The 11,534-nt window shown below is 49.5% G+C and overlaps 1 protein-coding gene across 1 annotated transcript in view; it reads right to left on the reverse strand.

The window, feature by feature from the left end:
• CAPN2 (calpain 2) overlaps positions 1–6,789 on the reverse strand; it is a 57,136-nt gene extending 50,347 nt beyond the window's left edge. Inside the window, exons 1-2 of the mRNA XM_007454489.1 lie at positions 6,473–6,789; positions 2,376–2,445 (exon numbers count right to left, since the gene is read on the reverse strand). Coding sequence (XP_007454551.1) covers positions 2,376–2,445; positions 6,473–6,709 — 307 coding nt within the window. The 5' untranslated portion in view covers positions 6,710–6,789. The remainder of the gene's footprint in view (positions 1–2,375; positions 2,446–6,472) is intronic.
• Between the last annotated feature and the right edge of the window lie 4,745 nt (positions 6,790–11,534).

Below are 11,534 nucleotides of genomic sequence, written 5' to 3' on the forward strand. Positions count from 1 at the left end.
TTCCTGCTCTGAGATAAGAGATCTGCCCTCGGTGCTTTGATTCTCTAGCACAAGATTTACACTCAGTGTCAGGCATGAGGAATGACTCTAGAATAGCTGACTGCCCCATCGTAGGGAATCTCTGAGGTCACCCCGTTGACTCTCCGCCTCCCTCCCATTTTCAGAAGAGACTGAGCTTCCAAATGATGACGTGCCCACGGTCTGCCAACTAAGAGCTGAGCCCTGACTCGTATCTCTGGTTGTGTGGCCAGGTGTCACTGCCACGGCCCCCCTGTTCCTGATGCTTCTGAACCTGCTGGGACCTGGTGACAGTCACCACCCCATGCCCACCCTGTGTCCGGATGCCAGAATCAGAGTGAGAGTTCAGTCCATCACACTTCACAGATCGTAATCAAACCCAGATCCTCCAAAATAAAAGGCCAAGAAAACAAAATGGCCAATGTGGTGTAAAAAAAACCTTAGAAATTACAGACCTGATTACTGAGAAATGTTTTAAAGGACTTACACTTAATCTTGTTTCTATTTGATTTGGTGCATATCATGGGGATTTTTACCCCAGGGAGTGTAAGCTTTGCGAGTCTCCTCTCCAAATGGCCTGACAGTATTTAACCAGGACTTAAATCTTGCAATTTGGCCCTTAAGATGTCATTAAACTTTAAAGTAGATGTTTAGTCTAGTGTGGAATTTAGCCCAGGTACGACAGTTGTCATTTTTGTTTCCAGATTTCCTAAAGCCCCCATGGTTGGTCGAAGTCTCCATCAACTTCTAGCCCTGTTAACTTCCATTTTCTCTAACCAATGGATTTTCCTGGAGCACCCACCTAGGTGCCCTAGGCCCCCTGTGCATCTCTCTTTCGTGGGGGAAAGAAGGTGGGAAATGGGAGGTTTGTTTTCTGTGGGTAAGAATGTGCTCTGGCATCTCAGGAATTTGCACACAGAGGCTGAGCTCAGAGAGCAGTGTTTGCACGCCCAGCCCTGGGTCATGCTCTCGGAGACCCATTTCACAAGGGGCTCCCAGTTGCCTGTCCCAACGATTCACACAAATGCCCTGACATCCCTCAGAGACTGAAAACTTTCCATGCCCCTTCCGGGGAGCCTAGCTCAGGGGTTAAACACACAGACTGTCTGCATTTGCATTCCAGGCCCTCACTTCAGCTGTTGGATGACCTCAAACAAGTCACTCCCAGGACAGAACCTCTGCTGGGTGGGCCAGGAAAGAAGGTACAATTCAAGATGATTAATTTTGTTACTGATAGACTAGTGTGGAAAGTAAGTTGGAGCTGATGGCTCGAAACAAGTTTTTGGTTATTCGCAGCAAATAATCTGCTCCAGCAATCATAGGCCCATATCTATTATGAGTAAAAAAAATGAGAGTGGATTCTATGAGAATCTTAAATAGGGATCCCAGGCCCCATCGTTAAGACTTCTTTGCAGAACCCTCGGGTCCTGTATAGCAATAAACAACAAGGTCCTACTGTATAGCACAGGGAACTATATTCAATATCTTATGATAAACCATAATGGAAAAGAATATGAAAAAGAATATATGTATAACTGAATCACTTTGCTGTACAGCAGAAATGAACACAACACTGTAAATCAACTTTACTTCAATAAAATAAATTAAAGAAAAAAAAAGAAAACTTGGGGGCTTTCATGCCAAAGCTGGAGCAGGTTCCAATCTCAGCAGGCACCATGTCCAGAAAATCAGAGCTCAGCTACAGAGATCAAAGTTTCAGACCCTCACAATTCAGCTGCTCCAGTTGAACTTAACTTAAATGAACATTCCAATGGCCTCTGTGACCATAAGCACCACATTCACTGTTGTGATACCATGGTGAGCTCGTTCTGCAAACACTGAGAATGCCCTGGTACGTTAACTTCCTCCCAGCAGTGAGTGGTAGGGTTTCCTCTTCCTCCACACACTGAGTCACCATCCCACCCCTGAACCCCAGAGAACTGATGTCTCAGTGCTGCAACCGGGCCTGGGCTAGTCCTCCCACCTGGCCCAGTCCTCCCACCTGCCCCTCAGCCCGGAGCCTGACTGTTCCGTGGGCCACTAGCAACACGGGCCCCGAGACATACAGACACCAAGGGTGACTGAGATCCAGAAGCTCCTCCGTCTTCCAGTGGGAGTGTCTTTGTAACTTCAACAACTAGCCTAGTGCAGGGGACCCAGGAGGCCTCGCTGCACATCTGTGCATTTGTCTGCCGCAGCACGGGGTCCTCAGGGGACAAGACATGCCAGGAAGCTTCTAGAACTGGAAATTGCCAAACTCTCTGGCAAGGGAGCGGAGCCACAGATCATCCCTCATGCCTTCTATCCACAGCCTTTCAGACAAGCCCCCATAGCCTGTCTGAGATATCATCACTTACCCAGGGCTCCTTGGCAGATGTCTGTGCGAGTGGCTCCTCCAGTAATAAATTGGGGATCATCGCAGATCTCCTGAAAACAAGACCCACAAAGTGCTGTCAACCCACCTGGCATGTGCTTCTGTAGTCGGGACACCTCGGTTCCCAGAAGGTGCATCGGACCCCCTCCGCCCCTTCCCATCCCCTCTAGGGAAAGCTATGCAGTTACAGTTAGACTGCCACGGGACCCCAACGCTCCACACTGCCTACAGCCCACTTCATCACGCTACCTTCCTAGGGCCAGGGCAGTGCCAAGTCCAGCCTCCTCTGGGGGCCCTGAGACGGTCCACGCTCTGGAGCTGCCCCGCCCGCTGTGCCGGTCCCTCTCCTCTGCTCCTGCATGGAATTTCTCCCTCTCCCCCCCCCGCCCCGTTCTCTCCTTTTCCACATCTCACCGTATCTCAAGACCCACTGCCACCAACTCTACGAAGCTCTCCTTCACAGTCCAGCCCTCACCCATCCTTTTGATACTGAATCCCGGAGTATGTGCACTCTGCAATTTAGCAGCTAGTTGTGTGCTATGTGGTGGTGCTGGGTAACCAGTCTGTCTTCCTAACACTCACACGCTTCCTGAGGGCAGGGGAAGGTATCTAACCTTCTGGATTCGGCTCTTTTGGAATCCGCAGCAGAACACCCTCCTTTCATGCCTCTGCATTGTCCCTTCCCTGTTAAGGCTGGGCTGTTTGGGGGAATGACAGGGACAGTGTGAATGCTTTTCTGCTAAGGCAAATGAAGCCAGCTTTGCCCAAGGCCTGCCAGCCAAACACTTATCCTACTGATGGAAGAGACTGGGTTTGGTGCTGGGAGCCCAAAAATCATACTGACAATCTTCAGTGTGCCAGGCACTTACCCTAGAAGGATTTTTCCATTATATTTGAGAAACTTCCTCACACCTTTGGCACCCTCTCTAAAGAAGGAAAAGTTCAGAGTGGCCCTTAGAGATGCTTCAGGAGATTGAAACTGGTACACAACATGAAGGGCACAGAATTAAATACGGAACTTAACAGTCCCAGGAAAGGGGCTGAGGGCTTGGGCCTTGGAGTCAGACAACCTGGGTTTGAATTCTGGCTCTGTCACTTCTTACATGGGTTCTATGACCCTGGCAAGTTACTTCACCTCTTTAAGCCTCAGTTTCCTCATCTGTATAATGGGGATGGTGCTGACAAGTGTACCTACCACATCAGGTTGTTCTGAGGGTCAAATGAGATGACTGTGTACACGTGCCTTGGTAAGAGCTCTATAAAAGTCACCTACTATTAATTATTACTGGAGGAGTTGATCATAATCACTGAACTTGAGGCAGGAGATGCAGGTTTGAGGCTGAGTTCAGCCAGCTGAGTGTAAACAAATCATAAACCACTCAGAGGCCTTAGATGTTTCAGGGCAAGGTGGGGACTCACACACCTGCCCTCGCTCCCACCTGACTGGTGGCACCCTCGGAGGGTGCCGGCTTTTTCCTCGCTGTGCCTCTGCGTCAGCCACAGGGACTGCAGCCATGTGCTCTTCAGCCTCCTTCCCAGCCCCCAGCCCTCTGTGGCCAGAGAAGCAGCCCCCGCTCCAGGGCTGGTCTGCTCCCCTGCCTCCCTCCTGCAACCCTACTCTCACTTCTTTGTGGCTCCATTTCACCGTCTCCCCCCTGCTTTTCTCTCTGGGACCTGACATATAACACATTCCAATTGCTCTCATCTGAAAACCAGCCTGTCAAGCCCCAGGTCCCACTCTCCCTGACACTTTTCCTCCTCTCCTTTCACAGGCACCCTTCTGGAATTAGCTGGGCATGCTCTTCATTTCCGGTTCCTTACTTTGGGGTCTACAGCCATCCAGCTTCTACCCCATTGCAATTCTATGCCATTGCAATTGCTCTGTTACAGTTACCAATGACTTGCTTCCGTCTAGATCCAGTGGACACGTGTCTGTTCGCCTTGCCTGACCCGAACCACAGCGGTGTTGGAGAAGGCAGAGAGTGCGGCTGTGAGCTGTGGCTCTCGACACCCATAGGCTGGACACAGTCCTGGCTCCACCCCAGACACCTGTATGAGCGAATAGCTAACCTTTCCCAGCCTCAATTTCTTCAACTGCCGAATGGGACAATAACAGCTACCCTCCCCCTTGGATGTGCAGTGCACACCCTGTCCCGCCCTAATCTGGGGCCCTAAAATGGCCTCGGATCTCTATTTCCCCATCTGGAAGTCCTACAGGCATTTCCAACTGTTGGGTGACCTGTCTGTGTCCCCTCACTAGCCCCTAAAGCCTTCAGAGGCAGAAACCATATGCACTGTGCCTGCCATACAGTAGGTGTTCAAGATACGCTTATTGAGTCAATGAACGAATAAGCAAAGAAGTATGTAAATTCACTTTGTAAACTGTAAAGTGCTATACAAATGTAAGGCGAATACATTCTCGTTTATCACTTTCACAGCTGTAATTCTGTTTGAGGCTAATTAGTCTTGCATTCACTCATTCCACAAATAGTCACAGTCTTTGTTCACAGACGTATCCCAAGCATTTAAGACACTGCCTGACATATAACAGGCACTCCATAAGTATTGTTAAATGAATGAATGAACGAACGAATGCATACTCTGAATGCACTGGGGATACATTGGTGCACAATACACACATGGTCCCTGCAGTTCACTAGGAAGGACAAACAAATATATGTAATTAATTTATAAGTTGTGAAAATGCTATGAAGGAAATTAGCAGGGTTCAGTGATAAAGAATAACAAGATGAGAAGGGGGCTGCTAAGAATGGTCAGGAAAGATCTCTTTGGGGAGGTGACATCTAACTAAGTCCCAAAGAGTAAGTAGGCCAGACTCCAGAAAACCAGGAAACAGTATCCCTGGCAGGTGAGGCAGGAAAGAGATGGGTGCCCTTGAGAAACTAAAAGGTGCTGGGCCTGGTGCGCCAGTGGGGAGAGGAAACCATGTAGGCATCATCTCTTCTTTTAGACGAAGAAATGGAGGCAGGGAGGTTAAACGGCTCACGCAGGTCAGCAAGAAATGAACTCAGGTGCTCCAGGCCAAGGACACTTCCTACTGAGCTTGCTGCCTATGGGCTGGGTTTGGAGTAACAGAAGGTGACTAGCGGGTGGGGGTGAGGGGCTCAGAGAAGTGGGAGCAGGGCAGGAATGTTTATTTCCCTAACAGGAGTCTGGAGGCTGTATTTCCCAGGAAGCCTCCTTGAGGTTTGATGGGGGAAGATCGGTGAGGTGTCCCATAGGACATGGGGCCAGGAGGGGTTCCAGGGGAAATAGGATGGACAAACTAATCAGGAAGGAAACTGTTCTAAGGCCTGCCAGGGCAAGGAGGACAGAGACCCAGCGGGGAGGGATAAGGGAACACCGAGGGGCCCTTGAGATGCAGGGGTGAGGATTCTGGGAGGGTGAGTAAGGTGCAGGAACTGGCTCCTGGCTGCATCTCCCCTGTCCTTTTGATAATCCCCAGGGTAAATGTTACAGGGAGGTCGGCCCCCATTTGGAAAAATAAACAGGAAACTCCGACTGGATAAATCTAACCGTGACTGCATGAGGCAATCCTTAGTCACAAAGGACCAGGCCAGGCGTGGACTTTCTCCCTTCCTGAAGCAGCCTAACCGAGTTAGAGACTGACTTTTCCCAGTTGGATAGGGTCCCACTCACCCCACACCCACCCCACCCCCGGCACCCTGCCTCCCTTCTCCGCAGACTCTCTCCCCTCCGGAGTCCAACAAGTTTTCTCCAGGTTCCCCCTATATCAACCCAGTTTTTGTGAGTTTTTGCTGGCGGGACCGCTAATGGGATTTACGGGCAGCGTGCACTTCGGCCCGTCCTGCGGGCGCCGTGGGTGGCAGAGGGGACACGGGCGACCGCGGAGCTTCCCCCAACCCCGCGCCTGCAGAGTCCCCGGCTGGGCAGCGCGGGGACGGGGCTCCCGGCTGCGGGGCTCGGCTCTACGCGCTCCCCGGGCTCCCCGCGCTGGGCCTGGTTCTCGGCTGCCGCGAGGCCCGGTCGCCGCGCCTCCGGTCTCCGCGCCCCGCCCGCACCGCCCGCCCCGCGTCCCGCCGCGGGCCCGCTGCCTACCGTGGGCCGCTTCCACTCTATGCCCCGGGTCTTGCTGGAGTAGGGTCCCAACTCCTTGAAGCCCAGGGAAGACGGGAGGGCCGGGAAGGACGGGTCCTGGAAGAGCGCCCCGGCCTCCAGGCACTCGTCCCGCAGCGCCGCGTAGTCCTGGTTGAGGTACTTGACGGCCCTCTCGTGCGAGCCCAGCCCCTCGGCCGCCTCCCGGTCCTTCGCCAGCTTGACCGCGATGCCCGCCATGGTCGGCCCAGTGTCCGTGCTGCCGCCCAGCAAGCGAGCGGGGGTCTCAGCGGCTGCTCCGCGCGGCGCTCCGCAGGGGCGCGGCCAGCGTTCGGCGCGCGGCAGCGGGACTGGGAGCGGCCGCCGCGGGTGATGATTCACCCGGCAGGGCAGCGCACTCCGCGCGTCGGGGCGTGGCCTGGCCGCTCCCCGCCAGCTCGGCGCGCGGCCCTAGATCCTGCCGGCCGGCGGCCTGCACAGCGCCGGTGGGAGGACGGCGGCGGCGGCCTACGGGGCCGGTTCTGCCACCTGCGGCCGGCGCCTGGGATGGCCGAGCCGGCTCGCGCCGTGCACCTGGGCGTCCTGGTGGAAAAGTGGGGACTCAAACCCAACCCTGGGCGAAACGCGAGGCTGGGGCTGTCCTGACTCTCCAGGACACACCCTGTGAGTCAGAAGATCGGGGAGAGAGCTCCAGGGGACTAAATTAGCTCTGTGAGTAGGTTGTCCCTCCGCTATAGTCCCCATTTGACAGATGGGAAAACTGAGCATCAGAGAGGTTCAATGACATCATCCAATGTTGCACAACTAATTAGAGGCAGAACAGGGATTCTAAGTCACCAGAGGCATGTTACAATCATGACCAGTAGCTACACACTGCTACTGGTTAGCTATGTGATCACAGATAGGGTGGCCAGATTTGGCAAATAAAAATACATCCACCCGTGATAGGAAAGAACAAATCTGACTCCGCATTAGATCTGTTTTGTTGCCTGTGTTTAGTCATGCTGGCTCTGAACCTTTTGTAAAAGAATGTTATCTACAGCCTGAAATATACAGGATAGCCTATTCTCAGGGCTCTGACCTTTAAGAGTACATTCATATAGAGATAAAAAGTTGCAGAACAGAGAATAGCTTTTGTTTCATTGGACGTTTACAGGAACATCTTCACCTGACCAACGCGAACAGCTACAAGAAGGAAGGATTCCAACACCAAGAAGTTTGCAACAACTAACCACGCCCCTCCGTCATCTTGCCTTTAAAAGTGCTTTGCTGAACTTCTTGGAGAAGTTCGGGGCATTTTAAGCATGAGACAGCCTTCTTGCATAGCCCTGCAATAAACCCTTCTCTGCTCCAAACTCTGTTTTGGTTTGTTTGGGCTTGCTGTGTGTCAGGCACATGAACTTGTGTTTGGTAACACACCCAGTTAAATTTGATTTTCAGGTAAACACTAATGATTTTTAGTATAAGTATATCCCAAATATTGCACGGGGGCATACTGAAACTAAAATATTATTTCCTACGTAGGGGAGCAAAATTTGCCACCCCAAAATATCTCTCTGGCATGCGGATTATTTTGAGCTGAAAACAGTCAAGGCCCAAACGACTCAGGAAGATTTGACCTTCCCGGTAACTGCCTAAAGAATTTAGATAAAGGGCCTGTTTCCAGAAGAGAGCCATCACCAGAGATATGTGCAAAGAATATGGGCTCACTGTGGTGGGGAAAACTGGCCTAGAGACCAGATTCCTCCCTGTGTCCCATTGTCTCCACCTGGCCCAGCAAACATCTATTTACCAAATATTTGCTTTTCCATCTCCAAGTCAATTGTCTTCTGCCCCTTTGAAGTCCCAAACCCCTACCACCAACATCCTCATTTGTCTTTAGCTGAAGATGGTGTTTAAGGAGAGGGCTTCAGCCAGTTTGGCGAGTTACTCAGTTTTTCTGGACCTCTCCCATGTATACATGGTATTAAACTTTTATTTGATTTTCTTTTGTTAACCTGCCTCATGTCAATTTAATTTTTAGACCAGCCGGAAGAACATAGAAGGGTGGAAGAAAATTTCTTCTTCTCTAATTGCTATTTATCTGAAACTCACTTTTAACTGGGGGGACGGAGTCCATATTGGTAAAACCTTTAGAACACTGCCTGTGTTAGGGGCCACTGTGACCGTTCTGCTCATTGAAGAGGAAGCGTGAGATTCTTGGCTCATACACAGGAATGGGTGTGTGCCAAGGAGTGTGGTCGTCCCCTCCTCTCCATCTCTGCGCTAATATGGAAGAATTTGTGTTTCAGTGGAAAGCTATGCATTGTTTAGAGCAGTATTTCTTTTTTTTCTTTTTTTAAAAATTTATTTATTTATTTTTGGCTGCGTTGTGTCCTCGTTGCTGCGCGTGGCCTTTCTCTAGTTGTGGCGAGGGGGGCTACTCTTCATTGCGGTATGTGGGCTTCTCTTGTTGCGGAGCACGGGCTCTAGGCGTGAGGGCTTCAGTAGTTATGGTGCGTGGGCTTAGTAGTTGTGGTGCGTGGGCTTAGTAGTTGTGGCTCGTGGCATGTGGGATCTTCCCGGACCAGGGCTCAAACCCACGTCCCCTGCATTGGCGGGCGGATTCTTAACCACTGTGCCACCAGGGAAGCCCTAGAGCAGTATTTCTTAACTGAGGGTGAATTTGCCCCCTCCTCCCGGCCTTGGGCGACACTTGGCAATGTCTGGAGATAATTTTTGTTATGATGGGGTGCTACTGGCCTCTATTGCGTAGAAGCCAGGGATGCTGCTAAATATCTTGGATGTCTAGGACAGCTCCCCACAAAACAAAGAATTACGTGGTCCATGTCGACTGAAAAAAAGAAAGAAAAAAACACAACGTGAGAGCTGTGAGTTAAGTTTTTTGGGGGCAAAATGAGAATTATAGCCTGGGAGACAGCCTCTCAGCTCTGAGGAACTCTCCGAAGATGTAGGGAGGAGGATACATGGACAGTACACATGTGATTTTGGTGACGGGGATACATACAGTCAAGCTCACATCTTGGCAGAAGGTTGCAGCCAGTCACAAGGAGCAGATGTCTCCATGAATGATTTTAGTGCTTTCCTAGATGTGAGAAGGTGCAAGAAATTGGGCTCATAAAATCTTCTCCTGAAAATATCTAACTATCTAAAGGCCTGTTCTGCCAGTTTTTCTCAGAGCACAGAGTGCCTCATTCCTGATCTCCACCCTGAACTCCTTTCAGCGGGTGTTGAAGGTCAGCAACTTTGAGAACCAGATGGGAAGTGACAATTGTTAGTCGCAAAATGTCAGTAATGCCAAGGCTGAGAAAGTCTGGTTTAGAGCACCTCCTCCCAAGTTATCCGATTCCAGCCTTTCACTGTTTTTGAGTCATTTTACAACCCAAAGTTGTAGATAACAGTAGCAGTACAAAATAATTTTTCTCTATATGCAAATTAATTCTGTTCAGTGCGGGGCGGGGGATCGCCCTCCCCACCGTGGAGAAGCCAGTTGAGTCCATTTGCACATTCATTTCAATATTCTTTATTCTTTACTTCATATACATCTGTGCCTCTTTGACTTTTCCTTTGAATCAGTCATAACGTATGCTTAGTTGCCTCATTTAATTAATAAGTTAAATAAAATCTTTAAAACTTGTTCATTTTATATCCGTATGTGAGTCATGATTTTACCTTTTTTAAAAAAAAAAAATTATCCTTTAGTCTGAGGAAGACCAGATAAAGTGGCATTTTAGTCAATCTTGAAGGACAGTTTGAGATTTGAATATTCAGGATTTTTTAGTGAAACAATGATCTGTCAGGAAAAACTGAAAAGTCTTTGGAATTAAAAAGTATTCCTGGTGTTCTATGGAATTAGATGAAGCCTAATCACCCTGCCAGGGGTCAGATCTGCAGCGGTCTGTGTCTTTCACAGTCTTCAGGATATTTTACTACTCTGTGCATTGTAGAAATCGATAGTAATGCAAATAATTACTGTCCATGTATATGCAAATGAACTTCTTTGGATAGAAGTGCAACCAAACGGATTCCCTCCCTCAGTTTTGCATCTATTAACAAATTCCATTCAGCATTCCTAATTGTTCTTTTGGATTCTCCTTTAAACTATTTCTTTTTTAATATCTACTGGTTCCCTCATTTATTCATGAGTTAAATCAAATCTTTGACACGTAGTTATTTTATATTTGTATGAGAGTCATTATTTACTCTTTTAACAGACACTTTGTGGACAGGCTCTGTTATGTCACGTGCACATTATCGCCTCTTAATAAATGATGGAGAAATAAATAAAATGGGTGAGAAATAGTCAAGTAAAATCGAGGCATTTTTCTTGGATAAGAGATGGATATTGGGCACTCAATGCTCCAACTTCAAGTGTTTACAGGATTGTCCTGGAGAAGAGGAAGTGTATTCATTCTGTGTTGCTCCAGAGGGAGAAATGGAACTAGTTAGTCATCGACTTAAAGCGGCACAGATTTTAATTCAACATAAAAACTAATTAAATAGTCGCTTGTGACGCAGAGATTCCGGCAGCACTGGCTGTGTTCAAGGGGTCAGGTGTTCCCCAACTTGGCTGAGTAGCAGAATCACTTGGGGTCACAAAGTGTTTGGTCTTTAATGATTGAGGGCCAGCCAGATGGGGGTCCTTCTGCTGGAGGGGCCTGCAGAGATAGGGGCTGGTGACCTATGGGGTTCTTTCATAGCCAAAGATTCCATGGCCGGAAGGTTTGCTGGCAGATGGTATGAGCCAGCCCTGTAGGTACTTTTCCATCATCATCAGGGTGCCAGCTTCCTCCTAGCTTTAAAGTCAGCACTGGCCTGGTTCTTGAGGGCCACACACCCATTCTATAAGTGGGGGGGAGTGGTTTGCATATGAAGGAACTACTCTGTCCCTCAGAATCTTTGGAGGATTGCCTATTACTCCCCACTTTCTAAATTTCCCGGATTTCATAGGATTTTCGAATTGCATTGGCTGCCATGAGTATTTATTCACATTTAAGAACTGAGCCCTGGGCTTCCCTGGTGGCGCAGTGCTTGAGAGTCCGCCTGCCGATGCAGGAGACGCGGG

This window comes from Lipotes vexillifer, unplaced genomic scaffold (assembly GCF_000442215.2).
Source record: "Lipotes vexillifer unplaced genomic scaffold, Lipotes_vexillifer_v1.1 scaffold634, whole genome shotgun sequence".
Classification (NCBI taxonomy): domain Eukaryota; kingdom Metazoa; phylum Chordata; class Mammalia; order Artiodactyla; family Lipotidae; genus Lipotes; species Lipotes vexillifer.